Source organism: Hemitrygon akajei, chromosome 10, assembly GCF_048418815.1.
Source record: "Hemitrygon akajei chromosome 10, sHemAka1.3, whole genome shotgun sequence".
Taxonomy (NCBI): Eukaryota; Metazoa; Chordata; class Chondrichthyes; order Myliobatiformes; family Dasyatidae; genus Hemitrygon; species Hemitrygon akajei.
In genome coordinates this window covers 46,200,130-46,215,619 of record NC_133133.1, presented here as the reverse complement: position 1 = coordinate 46,215,619, position 15,490 = coordinate 46,200,130, and the positions used below count along the sequence as shown (strand labels likewise).

At 39.8% G+C, this 15,490-nt stretch overlaps 1 protein-coding gene across 1 annotated transcript in view; it reads left to right on the top strand.

The window, feature by feature from the left end:
- Nucleotides 1-15,490, top strand: part of LOC140734347 (ribose-phosphate pyrophosphokinase 1) — a 50,406-nt gene that overhangs the window by 15,916 nt on the left and 19,000 nt on the right. Inside the window, exons 2-3 of the mRNA XM_073058173.1 lie at nucleotides 8,156-8,339; nucleotides 11,333-11,431. Of these exons, the coding sequence (XP_072914274.1) occupies nucleotides 8,156-8,339; nucleotides 11,333-11,431 (283 nt within the window). The remainder of the gene's footprint in view (nucleotides 1-8,155; nucleotides 8,340-11,332; nucleotides 11,432-15,490) is intronic.

Genomic DNA, 15,490 nt, shown 5'->3' with positions numbered 1-15,490 from the left:
CTTTAACTGTATGACTTTTGGAGATTATTTCATCTTCTACTCACTTAACTATTCACAGTAACAGAAATTTTGACCAGGGGTGTCCAAACTTTTGCATGCCACTGTACATATCCTGTGCCTTCTGAATTATTTCCAGAAATTTCAGCCATTGCTGTTCTGCCATCATCCCTGCCAGTATTCTTTTCCAGTCAGTTTTGGCCAACTCTCTAATGCTTCTGTAATTCCCTTTACTCCACTGTAATAATGATACATCTGACTTTAGCTTCTCCTTCTCAAATTTCAGAGCAAATTCAATCATATTGCAATCACCTTTTACCTTAAACTCTCTGATCAATTTTGGTTCATTGCGCAACATCAAATCTAGAATAGTTGATCCCCTAGCGATTCAACTACAATCCGCTCTAAAAAGCCAACTGGTAGGCATTCTAGATATTTCCCCTTTCAAGATCAAGCACCATTCTGATTTTCCCAATCTACCTGCATTTCGATGTCCCTGAGGGCTATTATCCTTTTGGCATGCATTTTCTATCTCCCATTATAGTTTGTAGACACATCTTTCTTATTGTTTGGAGGTCTGTATATAAATTCCATCAGAGTTTTTTTTTACCCTTGCAGTTCCTTAGTTCTTCCCAGAACAATTCAACACCTTCCAACCCTATATCACCACTAATGGTTTGATTTAATTTTATACCAACAGAGCCATACCACCACCTTCGCCTACCTGCCTGTCCTTTTGATACAGTATGTATCCTTGAAGTTAAATTCCCAGCTATAACCTCCTTTCACCCATGATTCAATGATGCCTGCAACATCGTACATGTCAACTTGTAACTGCACAAGTTCATCTTACTCAGTGTACAGCATGAATTCAAATATAATACCTTCAGACTTGTATTCTCCCCTTTTGATTTTCAGTCTTTTAATTGCCACTCATCCAGTTGACTGCAATTTTGCCTTAACATCAGCCTCTCTTTTCTGTGAATCTCCCTACATACCGCTTTTGTAAACCAACTACCTCATCTGCAGCACTCTGTCTGGTTCCTACCCTCCTGCCAAATTAGACTAAACCCTCCTAAATGGCTCTAGCAAACCTGCCTGCAAGGATATTGGAACCTCTTGGGTTTAGGTGGAACTCAACCCTTTTGTACAGGTCATAGCCTCCTCAGAAAAGATTCCAATGATCCATAAATCTGAACTGCTGCACCTTGCACCAGTTCCTCAGTCACATTCACCCACCAAATCATTCTATTCTTGCCCTTACTGCTGCAAGGCACAGGCAGCAATCCAGAGATTACTCCGCTGGAGGTCCTGTTTTTCAGCTTTTTATCTAGCTCCCCAAAATCTCTCTTCAGGACCTTGTCTACCTATGTCAATGTTGTATGCACCAAGACTTCTGGCTGCTTGCCCTTTGAGAAAATGCCATGGCCTCTCTGACCTGGTTACCAGCATAAATTGCCTAGACTCGGGGAACTGAGTTAAAAGGACAGGTTGAGTAGCCTAGGACTTTATTCCCTGGAACATAGAAGATTGTGAGGTTATCTGATAGAGGTGTACAAGACCATGAGGGCATGGATTGTATGGGATGAAAGCATATTGGCTTTTTTCTGGGGAGTGGGTTCTAAAAAAAAGACATTTTAAAGGGAAATCAAGGTGATGGATATTTCAAATGAGTTGCAAGAAAGTGTGGTTGAAGCAGGCACATTAGCAACATTTGAGCCAACTAGATAACCACATGGGCAGGAGAGGTTTAGTGAGCTATGGGATAGTCCAGGCAGATGGAACTAGTTTGGTAGGCAGCAGTTGGCATGGATGAGTTGGGCTGGAATGCCTGTTCCATGCTGTATTACTCAACAAGAATCTTAACAACAATAGACTAATCACTTCATGTTTCTGATTCTGTGGGTGCTACAGCTCCAATGCCATATTTATTTAGCTTGGCAGTCTACAGCACTATAGGCCTAATCAAAGATGGTGACAATCAGCATATAGGAGGTAAATTGAAAATCTGGTTGGATGGTGCCACATCAGAAAAATCAGAGCTGATTATCTCTACAGGAGGAAGAAGCTGGATGTCCTTGAGGTGGTCCTCATTCGGGGATTGGATGTGCAGGGGGTCAGTAGCATTAAATTATTTGGCATTAACATATCAGCCTATCTGAACTGGAGCTAACACATAAGGCATGACAGTGCCTCTGCTTTCTTAGAAGTTTGCATAGATTCAGCATTATCACCGCAAACTTTGTATATCAATGCACAGTAGAGAGCATCTTAACTGGTTGCATCACGGCCTGGTATGGAAGCATCAATGCCCAGAAGCGGAACGGTCTCCAGAGGTGGTGGATGTGGACCAGTCCATCACAGGCAAGCCCTCCCCACTATTGAGTAAATTTGCAAGGAGCTTTGCCACCAGAAAACAGAATCCATCATCAAAGACTTCCACCATCTCCTCACAACTACCATCAGGCAGGAGGTACAGGAGTTTTTGGTTCCTGAACTGGCATGGGTAACTTCACTGACTGTAACTCCAAACTGATTCTTTACACTTGGACTCTTAAAAATGCCTTCATTGCATATCTTTGCACATCAGTCTTTATGTATAAATTTTCATGGGTCCTATTGTATTTTATTTTTCCCTGTAAATGCCCGCATAAAAATAAATCTTTAGGTAATGGTAACATGTACATACTTTGATAATAACTTTGAACTTTTGAACTTAATCAAGTATGAGTGGTTACATGGTTGTTAAGTATTCTAGATCTTTGTATTGGAATGATCTCGGCACAATATCAGGTTTTAAATTTTAAAATCAGGTTTTAAGTTTGAAATCTAACTATAATACTATAAAAATAGAGTATCAGTTATAGAGGCCTCGAAACTACTGGACTATTTTAAAAATCCAACATGCTTATCTCCTTGATTGCATTTATCCAAATGTTACTCCCATCTGATGGCAGTGTGGTTGATTATTTAAAAACTATCAGAAATGACCAATAAGCAACTTAGTTGTATCAGGCAATCACAGCAAACCAAATTGAATAAACATGTTTATCAGTGTAGGCGCCGTACTTCCCTTTGGTTTTAAGGTCAGAAGTTGGGATATTTGTTGATGATTGCATTCTGTAAACTTAATTTGCAACTCTGTTGATAATGAAGCAATCCATAATGACAGGGAACAAAGCTGTGAACAGTTTCAGGCTTGGGAAAATGCATATGTTAATTCTACCACAGATCTATAACTATTTCTGGCAAGTGAGAGTCTGACATTCAAATCCTAGTGTTCAACGGCAGATCCATGCCTACCATCAGCCCAAAGCTAGGGTTGAGGGCAGTTTTCTCAACTAGAAGTCTAATTGGATCAGCTATTAATAATGTTTTCACAAGTTCATGATATTCTAAGTCATGTGATTGCTTGATTTCCAAATTCAGTAAGGACTTCTAACTCTAACTCCAACTCCAACTCCAATGAAACTTGATTAGTGTCCATAATATCTGTAACAAAATACAGTTAGTCCCCGAGTTACGAACATCCGACGTACGGACAACTCGTACTTATGAACCGAGGCAGGAGAATGCTGTCCGCCATTTTAAGTCGGATTGCGATGCCATCTGGCATTTTAAGTCATTGAGTCGTTGCCATTGACACTGTGTTGAGTGTTTAACTTTGTATTTGGCTTAAATTTTTCTTAGTAAGATTCACCCTGACTCTGCCCCCCCCCCCCCCCCCCCCCCCCCCAAATTCCGGTCGACTGGTAGCACAGTGAGATCAGCGCCGGGCTTGAACCCATGCTGGGTTGATGTCGAGCTCGCAACTCACCCTCGTAAAAAAAAATACTGCACCTCTAGTTTAAATTCCCACATGGAATATTGTGGAGGATCAAATACCCAAACCCAGCACAGCCCCCACCTGTCCCATTTAACCTCTCTCAGTGCGGTGGAGTTTAGGACCCAGGGAATTCAGTGTGGTGGTCCTTGGGACCCAGCGGACCTCGGGAACCAGACCTGCCGCCCCATAATTTTTATGTTCCGTTGATGGGGAGCGATCGCAATTGAAAATAAAGTGTAAATAATAAAGTGTTTGGAAAGAGGTGAAATGCCATCGGTCATTGGAAAAGCATTAGGCTACAGTTGGTCAACGATGGGAACAATTTTAAAGGATAAAGTGAGAATAATGGAGCATGTGAAAGGCCCTGCCCCAATGAAAGTTAAAATTATTACTAAGCAACTAATTTTGCTTAATTATTGGTATGCATACGATTCTTAAGTGTTTTATATGCATAGAAAGGTAAAATATATACTACGACAAATGTTTGACTAACTGACATTAAATAATACCGGATGTACTTGTTCCGACTTGCGTACTAATCTGACTTAAAGACGGACTTGGGAACGGAACTCGTACCTAACCCGGGGACTGCCTGTATCCCACTTGGTTGGGACTCACCTTGACTGTACAATCTGTACACCACAGTTAACCATGCCAGTACAATGTGTCATATACACTTAGCCCTCCTTATCCGCGGATTCCACATGCACAAATTCAACCAACCGCGAATTGCGAAAACCCAGAAGTGCTCTTCCAGCACTTGTTGTTTGAGCTTGTACAGACTTCTTGAAATTATTCCCTAAACAATGCAGTATAACAACCATTTTACATAGCATTTGCATTGTATTAGGTATTGTAAGTAATCTAGAGAGGATTTAAAGTATACGGGAGGATGTACGTGATTATCATGCATCGGGATCGGGAAAAAATCGCAAGTTCTCTTACTAAGTAAGTCGGAACAGCTACATCCAGTATTATTTAGCGTCAGTTAGTCAAACATTTGTCTTAGTATATAGTATATTTTACCTTTCTATGCATATAAAACACTTAAGAACTTATGTTTCAGCGCTGGGCTCGAGAACAGACGTTCTTGGTACTCGGGATAGCTTGCTCTCGAGTACGCTCTCCACCGTGCCAGGTTGATGTTGAGGATCAAAAATTCAAAACCCCAAAACCCAATAATTAAACCACTGCATTGCTTACTAATAGTTGTAGCTTTCATTGGGGCAGAGATTTTCTCACTTTATCCTTTAAAATTGTTCCAATCGTTGACTGACATAGCCTGATGCTTTTCCAATGACCGATGGCGTTTCACCTCTTATCGATCGCTTTATTATTTCCACTTTATTTTCAATCGTGATCATGATGATTTTCGTGAACAGAAACACTGAGCATTCAGAGCTCTGGCGCCGGGGTCCTAATGTCCACCACACTGAGACAGGTTAAATAAGGCCTGGTGTTCCGCTGGGTCCTAAGGATCACCACATTGAAACAGGTTGAATAAGGGACTTGAGCATCTGCGAATTTTGGTATCCGCGAGGGGTCCCGGAACCAATCTCCCGCGGATAAGGAGGGTCGACTGTAGTTACTTTGCATCACAGCAACTTGACAAGACATCAACAGCACCTTTTAGAAGGTAAAATGAATCAATCGCATGGGGTGTCTGTCAATAATTATCTACATTTGATTGAATAGTTGCCTGTACTAAAATTATTTAGTGTAGGCTTCTGTAAATTTGTTTTACAGAGGTTTGTTAATGCTTGTATTATTGATGTCTGTATGATTTCATCAGAACTTTTGGATTAAAAGAAATGTGGATCAATCATATTAAGACCAAGTTATTCTAAACAAAATAGTGATTTCAAAGGATATTATTAACTGAACAATCTGCATGAGTGATAGTTGGCTGTATACTTGCTCTCCATTCATATTCTTTTAATAAGCTAAATTTTAAGTGTCCTTAAACTGGAAGAAATTCGATACTGAGATTGACCTTAGGTAATACCTTCTCTAGCCTGGTCGCCAGTAGCTTGGAAAAGATCTTGGAATCTACATTCAACGGGGTTATCGGTCTATAGGATGCACAGTCAGTAGGGTCTTTATCTTTTTTCAAATTTAAAGAAATGGAAGCTCTATAAAAAGATTGTGGTAGTTTACGTAATCTGATTGCTTCTTCAAAAACCCTACATAACCAAGGAGAAAGAGTAGAAGAAAAAAACTTGAAAAATTCCACTATATACCCATCTGGACCTGGTGCTATTCCGGAGTTCATTGAGGAAATTACACCTTTAATTTCTGCATCCGTAATAGGAGTTTCTAATATTAAACGTTCTTTAGATGATAATTTTGGAAAATTCAATTTCCCAAAAAAAAATCAAGCATGGTATTAAGATCATGAGGAAATTCAGAGTGATACAGAGAAGTATAAAAATATTGAAAAGATTTGTTTATCTCATCATGATTAACTGTCAATTCATCATTCTGTTTACGGATCTTAATAATTTGACGTTTAACCGAAGCATTCTTCAGTTGGTTAGCTAACAATTTGCCCGATGTATCACTATGTATATAAAATCACTTCTGGTTTTCATTAATTGATTTTCAATCAAAGATGTAAGTAATAAACTGTTCCATTTGAAGCTCAACTCTTTGTTTATAAAGCTCCTTATTAGGAGCGATTGAATATTTCTTATCAATTTCTTTAATCTTACCTTTTCAGAAAGGTGTAATATCAAATGTTTACAATATAATTATGAAAATACTTTGAGGCTTTTTATAAGATTAAAAATGTTTGGGAAAGGGAACTTTACTATCCCTATTGAGAATTGGGATAAAATTCTTCAACTAGTTAATTCATCCTCTATATGTTTTAAACATTTGTTGATACAGTTTAAAGTTGTGCACAGGGCTCATATGTCCAAGGATAAATTAGCTTGTTTTTATTCACACATAAATCCTATATGTGACAGATGTCATTCTGAGATAGCCTCCCTAACTCATGTTTTGGTCATGTCCATCTTTGAAAAAATATTGGAAAGACATTTTTGATATTATTTCCACAGCTAACCTCAACCAATGATGGAATCAATTCATTTATCTCCTGCTTGTCGGATGATTGCATTTCTTACATTAATGGCTAAAAGATCTATTTTGTTGAATTGGAAAGAGATTAATCCCCCTACCACATTTCATTGGTTTTCTCAAACTATGTTATGTTTAAATTTGGAAAAAATTTAGAAGTGTCATATATGACCCTTCTATTAAATTTGAAAAGACTTGGAGGCCATTTATTCAATATTTTCACATGATGTAATTTGACCCTGTTCCAATCCTATTTTTTTTACTGGTTCTGATTTTATATATAGAGAGAGGATCGGAGTTGATGACACTGATGATCGTCTTTTCTTAGTTACTATAAACAGTCCATGTTTTTTTTTAGTTAGTGGTTAGTTTGTTAGATTAGTTCTTGTTTTCTGGGGTAATTTTTTTTCTTCTTCTGTTTTTTCGTATTGATATACCTAGTTTGTCTTTTTTTGTCTTGTTCATATTATACTCATATCATGTATGATTTGGGAAGGCTTAACTATATTGTACTTTTTGTTTATGTATCCTTTTATGCTCATTTTAATTTTGTACTCCCAATAATTATGTATCAATCTCACTATGTTGATATTAATAAAAAGATTGAAAAGAGAGATTGACCTTAGAAGCCACCCCAACCCTATCCCTTTCATGTAACATCACTCTCAAACTGTTCTTTGAATAGTTTGTTATTGACTGATCAACATTTTTCAAAATCCTCCCCAGTATTTCCATTGTCTTGTGTACAACCCTTGAATGGGGATTAGTGAGCAATTTGAGGGTAAAGATGTTTACAGGGTATAAAGTGGTTGTGGAGAGATCAGGGTTTTTTTTATAAAACTTCTTTTTCTTTGTGAGATAATTAGCCAGTTAGCAAAAAAGGGAGGTTTTTAATTTTTTTTTTAAAAAGTGGCTGCAGAGAGGGAATTACAGTACTGCTGGTATGCTTCAGAAATGTTATTGCTAGGAATGTATCAAGGGCAGAAGTTCAGAGAAAAGTGACCTTGAGAACAAGTTCACTTATTTTTGGGGTGTTTCCTTGGACTGGAGAACCCAAATCTTCCAAATTAATAAGTATTACTTGATTTTTATTTATTACTCCTCAACCCATCCTTTCCTTTTCATCCCCATTTTAACAGTGCTGTACAGAGTCACTAAGATCACTGCTTATTATGTGATTACTGATCTCCACATAAGCTAAAATTTATGATTTTCTTTTCATTCCTCTTTCTCACTTCCCTGCCTCTGAAGTGTGGAGATTGGTGAGAGTGTTCGAGGTGAAGATGTTTACATTGTACAAAGTGGTTGTGGAGAAATCAATGACAATCTCATGGAGTTACTCATCATGATCAATGCCTGTAAGATTGCCTCAGCCTGTCGCGTCACCGCAGTAATCCCCTGCTTCCCATATGCAAGGCAGGACAAGAAAGACAAGGTAGGATTGATTTGATGTTTTTCTCTGAATTTAAGTTCCTATCAATCCACGTCTAAATACATTAATATTGACAAAATTGATGGAGAGTGCAGTACTATATTTTAATTTTCTTTGTCTGATGAGGCTTCACTGGCAATACCAATCAAAAGTGGATGCCATTTCATATGATTAGCTTGGAAAAAAGATTTTTAATGGAAGTGGGGGAATGAGTGTGGTTGTTAAGTAACATACCTCAAAGGTCAAGTTATCAAAAAGAATAATGGGTGGAATGATTCAGTTACTTCACAAAGAAAATGCAGTTACTGATTTTGTCATAATATGAACTTGCACCACAATTAATTTGCTCATGTACGTTGATTGGTTTGTCAATAGATAATAGACAATAGGTGCAGGAGTAGGCCATTCGGCTGATCATCCACAATCAGTACCCCGCTCCTGCCTTCTCCCCATATCCCTTGACTCCGCTATCTTTAAGAGCTCTATCTAACTCTTTCTTGAAAGCATCTAGAGAATTGGCCTCCACTGCCTTCTGAGGCAAAGCATTCCATAGATCCACAACTCTCTAGTCAAGTAGTAAGTTTTTTTGATTTTTCATCTACTCAATGTGTTAGTGCAAGTTTACTTCAAAGAGCGTGGTCACCTGTCCATCTGATTTGTATGTACCCTTCATGCACAAACAAAATTGCATATTTTAAATGGTTAACAAATACCCTTTGTCCATCACCACTACTGAATGTTATCCTGTCAGTGAATTGGTTAGACAAATCAATCTGCTGGAGGAACTCAGTAGATCAAGCATCAACTGTGGTGTGAAAGACATCATCAGTAACTGGAGAGAAAGTCCTGATGTAGGGTCATGAAGTATCCGTAATTCCATAGTTCTCACCTTGTCCTGAGGAGTTTCTCCAGCAGATTACTTTTGCTGCAAATTCCAGCATCTGCAGTCTCTTGTTTCTATACGAATGAACTCTATCTGATTCCTCCATTATTAGGTCATACATTTGTGGTCTTCCATTGCCTTTCACTTTATCCAAATGACCCGTTTATTAATTTTAAAATTTTAGCCTGATCGATGGCACTAATTTCATGGAGTCATCCAATTAGCTAGAAACATCAAAGTTTCTCTTTTATAGAACATGTTGCATTCCTGTTAGCTGGCTGTGTTTAATTTGTTCCCTCAGGAAATCTGACCTGGACATCAGGGCACAAACAGATAGGTTCCAAAAAGAGTTCCAAAAATCAGTTGAAGCTTTTAAGTTAAAAATTCTGTTTCAACATCCTTTGTATTTATAAAAAAAATCTTCATTAGCTGCAATATCTTGACCATTTATATTACATTATGGTTAATATTTCATCAATGAAAACCAGCTAATTACACCCCTATTAGCTAATCTAAGACCAACCTAGGCTGCACAGTAGAGGAGTGGGTGGTTTGAGAGGAGATTTAGAGAGAAAGCTAAAGACCTGGTTGAGCAGAATGTGTGATGGAAGTCTGATGTGATGTCTAGGATTGACCATGAAATTGTAAATGGAGCTATTGAGGGGAAGATGATCAGCAAGAATGGATATGATTCATAACCAGAACTTGATGTATATAAGGTGCAGGAACCAGGGTTCATGGGGAGATATGACCATACCAAGGTAAAGATTGGAATAATGAGATAATGAGTACGGCTATTTGAGCAGAAAGGGTGAAGTATGCAATTTAGAAGTTAGAAGTGTGTAGTTATTATCATGGCCAGTGGTGTTGGTCCAGACCTCAGTAAAGAGGTACTGGATGACAAAATTTTCAACACTGAATTACACTAGATTGGCAGAGAAAAATAAAATCAACTTGTGGTGGAAACCAGGCACAATTCAGTCATCCAATATAGAAAATTTATATCTGTGTTGTACAAACAGATTGAGACTACAGGAATTTGTGCTTGATGTGACGGTAGATGCTAGTGGGATATATATGGAAAACTGGCAAAGGCAGCATGTTCAAAGAAAGTTTACTATCAAAGTACGTATGTTACCATATACTACAATTTTGAGATGCATTTTTTTTCTAAGGAAGAAAGAAATACAATAGAATTGTGGAAAAACTATAAAGACTGACAAGCAACCAATGTGCAAAAGAAGACAAACTGCAAATAAAAATAGTCCTAAAAGTATGTTGTAAGAAGTCCTTTTAAAGATCATAGAAACAGTTCAGGGTAGCAGTTAATGAAGTTATCTGTGCAGGTTCAGGAGCCTGTTGGTTGTAGGGTAATAACTGTTCCTGAACCAGGTGGTGTGGAACCCAAGGCTTCTGTTCCTCTGTGTAGAAGGGCCAAGTCCAAGGATGTCTCCTTTTCAGGGACTGCTGAATTAACTTTGCAAATAGAGTCAAGAAGAGGAAAGCCCTTAACTCTGAGTGGAGTCATAGGGATGCCGACGTGACGGCATATTTTTAGCAGGCTATCTTGTTTTTACGAGGTCGAGTTGCTAGCTCGACGCTCAACCCAGCACGGATGGAAAGCGTGCAAGGGGGCCGGCTGGATTTGAACTCGGGAGCCTTTGCTTCAAAGTCTGGCATTGATGCCACTACGCCACCAGTCGGTAAATAGTGTCAAATGTGATATTATTAAGGCAATAATGAGATAAGATTTAATCCAAACATCCTGACCTACTGGGCTCTGAGGGAGGGGAGGCATTGGAGAAAGATGGATTGGTTGATCATGATAATTGGAGAGGGTAGTAGGTGGCTTCTGTTTCAGCAATTTTAGTTTAAAAATTAATCATATTCATATTTACAAATACATCAGACTAACAGTAAACGCAACCAAAGGATGTGCTGAAGGCTCATCAGTTGTAAATGGATTACCATTTGGTGGCACAATTGAATATCATGTCATCTCAAGCTACTGCTTAATGAATTATTCTCTGGGAAGTAAAATCTAAAGGGATACTTAAAACAAACTTCTATTTTGTGCTTAATTTTTTAATACTAAGTTATTTTATTTTTAAAGAGTCGTGCGCCTATATCTGCAAAATTGGTTGCCAACATGCTGTCTGTGGCTGGAGCAGATCACATCATCACAATGGATCTTCATGCCTCTCAAATACAGGTATGCCGGGCTTGATTGGAAGAAAGCTGATTATCTGAGAAGTTGTTGGTATTATAAGGTATAGTTGCATTGCAGCCAGTTTTTTAAACTTAATCAGTTTTTAATAGTTACTGGAGGCCACGATAGCAAAGCAGTGAGCACAACATTATTACGCTTGGGAACAGTAGAGTTCTGAGTTTAATTCCAGTGTTATCTGTAAGGAGTATGTGTGAGTTTTCCCCAGGTGCTCAGACTTCCTCCCACAATCCAAAAATGTACTGGGTAGGTCATTGTAAATTTACGGTGATTAGGCTAGGGTTTGTAGGTTTTCACAAATAATACAGTGAGGCATTTTATGTTTAAGAAAAGAACTGTACAACCCATTTATTGAACACCAAAAAACTGAACACAGAGTGGTAGAAGCCCTTTATGTAATTGTCATCACATCAGGCTAGCCTCTTAAAGTGAATCCCCAATTCGATGTCAGCGGTTGTGAATTATGTACATTACACCAATCGGGTTGCTGGGACAGCATGGCTGGATGGGCCTACTCCTTGGTGTTCCACTAAATAAATAAAGCACTTGGACAATTCTCTGAGCTTGTCTCGTTTGGCCAACTACACCCAACTCCACCATCATGTTTTTTATTAATCTCATTTGACTGCATTATTTCCACCTGCTACTCGTGTTCATTCAGGTCCCAGTCCAGATATCTCTTCAATCTTGTTAATTTTCTGACTCCATCTCCTCTGGCAACTCATTCCGCGTATCCTTTCTAAGTAGTAAGTACTAAGTACTGCATTAACCCTAGTTAATGGTGCAACTCCCTCTCATTTGTCTCCACCTCTGCCATGCCAGAAGCATTGTACCCAGAAACTTTGAGCTGCCAGTCCTGTACATCTCTCAACCAGGTTTCTGTAATAGCTCTGACGTGCGGATTCATGCTCCAAGTTCATCTGCCTTACATGAATTTGCAGCACGACCTCCCTGACCACTCTGATTCCTGTGTGTTCCTCAATGAGTATAACTGCTGTTCCATTCAATCCATGTGGTGTGAGAGGGGCTGAAGCTGGACACATGTTCAACAGATGTAGTCACCATGGACAGCTGACTTCTCTCTGATCTCCAGCATTTCAGAGAGCATACCAATAATTGCCATTTCTATCTCACTAAAGTTAGTACCAGGCTGAAAGAAAAGGACAGACCTTACCCTTATTGTATCGTGTCACTACTCAGTCTCCTCGCTGAAGCCTCTTCACTTTGACCTCAAGCACAGCTCTTTCACTTCAAAACAACTCTTCCCAAAATAGTCGCTCCAAGAGGGTCACTCTGCTAGGGCTTGTCTTTCATTTATATGCTGTTCCTTTTTAGGTTAGGCCAATTGGTGGGGAAAAAGGAGTCAAGGTTAACTTGATGTGGCAACATCTGCCCCAGGTGTGTCTAGCTGCAGCCCCTTAGAGACCGGGTTAGGGAACTGGAGATGCAGCTCAATGATCTTTGTCTGGTCAGGGAAAGTGAGGAGGTGATAGAGAGGAGCTATATAGGCAAGTAGTCACACTGTGACCTCGGGAGACAGATAAGTGGGTAACAGCCAGGAGATGGAAGGGCAGGAATCAGATGCTAGAGAGTACCGCTGTAGCTGTCAATAAGCACTCCTGTTAGAGTACTGATGGGGAGATAGCCTACCTGGGGTAGACAACAGTACTGAGCCTCTGGCACAGGACAGAGAAAGGATGAAGGTAGCAGTAATAGGGGACTCTATAGTTAGGGGGTCAGACAGGCGATTCTGTGGATGCAGGAAAGAAACACAACTGGTAGTTTGCCTCCCAGATGCCAAGGTCCAGGATGTTTCTGATCATGTCCACAATATCCTGAAGTGGGAAGGTGAACAGCCAGTAGTCGTGGTTCATATTGGTACCAATGACATAGATAGGAAAAGGGGGAAGGTTCTGAAAACAGACTACAGGGAGTTAGGAAGGAAGTTGAGAAGCAGGACCTCAAAGGTAGTAATCTCAGGATTACCGCCTATGCCATGCGACAATGAGTATAGGAATAGAATGAGGTGGAGGATAAATGCATGGCTGAGAGATTGGAGCAAGGGGCAAGGATTCAGATTTCTGGATCATTGGGACCTCTTTTGGGGTAGGCGTGACCTGTACAAAAAGGCCGGGTTACACTTGAACCGAGGGGGACCAATATCTTAGTAGAGAGGTTTGCTAAGTCTGTTGGGGAGAGTTTAAACTAGCATTGCTGGGGGTTGGGAACAGAATTGAAGAGGTGGAGGAATGGGCGGTTGGCTCACATACAGAGAAAGTTTGGTGATAGTGTGAGAGGGAGAATAGGCAGGTGATAGAGAAGGGATACATTGAGACCCATGGTTTTGAGATGTGTCTATTTTAATGCAAGAAGCTTCAAGAACAAAGCTCATGAGCATTGAGCGTGGATCAGTACTTAGAGCTATGATGTGGTGGCCATTACAGAGACTTGGATGGCTCGGGAAAATGGTTACTCCGAGTGGCAGGCTTTAGATGTTTCAAAAAGGACAGGGAGGGAGGCAGAAGAGGTGGGGGTGTGGCACTACTGATCAGCGATAATGTCATGGCTGCAGAAAAGGAGGAAGTCATGGAGGGATTGTCTACTGAGTCTCTGGGTAGAAGTTAGGAACAGGGTCTTTTCTTTGTAGACCACCGAATAATAACAGGAACATCGAGGAGCAGATAGGAAGACAGATTCTGGAAAGGTGTAATAACAACAGGGTTGCTGTGGTGGGGAGATTTTAATTTCCCAAATATTGGTTGGTATCTTCCTAGAACAAGGGGTTTAGATGGGGAGGATCTTGTTAAGTGTGTTCAGGAAGGTTTCCTGACACAATACGTAGATAAGCCTTCAGGAAGAGAGGCTGTACTTGATCTGGTATTGGAAAATGAACCTGTTCAGGTATCAGGTCTCTCAGTGGAAGAGCATTTTGGAGATAGTGATCACAATTCTATCTCCTTTAGCATAGCATTAAAGAGGGATAGAAACAGACAGGTAGGAAAGTATTTAACTGGAGTAAGGGGAAATATGAAGCTATCAGGCAGGAACTTGGAAGCATAAATTGGGAACAGACGTTCTCAAGGAAATGTGCAGCAGAAATGTGGCAAATGTTCAGGGGATATTTGTGTAGCGTTTTGCATAGATATGTTCCAGTGTGACAGGGAAAGGATGGTAGGGTACAGGAACCATGGTGTACAAAGGCTGTTGACAATCTAGAAGAAGAAAAGCTCACAAGCGGTTCAAAAACTAGGTAATGAAAGAGATCTAGAAGATTTTAAGGCTAGCAGGAAGGAGCTTAAGAATGAAATTAGGAGAGCCAGAAGGGACCATGAGAAGGCCTTGGCGAGCAGGATTAAAGAAAACCCCAAGGCGTTATACAAGTATGTGAAATGCAAGAGGATAAGACGTGAGAAAATAGGACCAATCAAGTATGACAGTGGAAAAGTGTGTATGGAACCGGAGGAGATAACTGAGGTACTTAATGAGTACTTTGCGTTAGTTTTCACTATGGAAAAGGATCTTGGCGATTGTAGGGATGATGTGCAGCGGATTGAAAAGCTTGAATATATAGATATTAAGAAAGAGGATGTGCTGGAGCTTTTAGAAAGCATTAAGTTGGATAAGTTTCCAGGACTGGATGAGATGTACCCCAGGCTACTGTGGGAGGCAAGGGAGGAGATTGCTGAGTCTCTGGTGATGATCTTTGCATCATCAAGGAGGATGGGGGATGTTCCAGAGGATTGGAGGGTTGCAGATGTTGTTCTGTTATTCAAGAAAGACAGTAGAGATAGCCCAGGAAATTATAGACCAGTGAGTCTTACTTCAGTGGTTGGTAAGTTAATGGAAATGATCCTGAGAGGCAGGATTTATGAAAATTTGGAGAGGCATAATATGATTAGGAATTGTCAGTGTGGCTTTGTGAAAGGCAGGTCGTGCCTTATGAGCCTGATTTAATTTTTTTGAGGATGTGACTAAACACGTTGATGAAGGAAGAGTAGTAAATGTAGTGTATATGGATTTCAGCAAAGCATTTGACAAAGTACC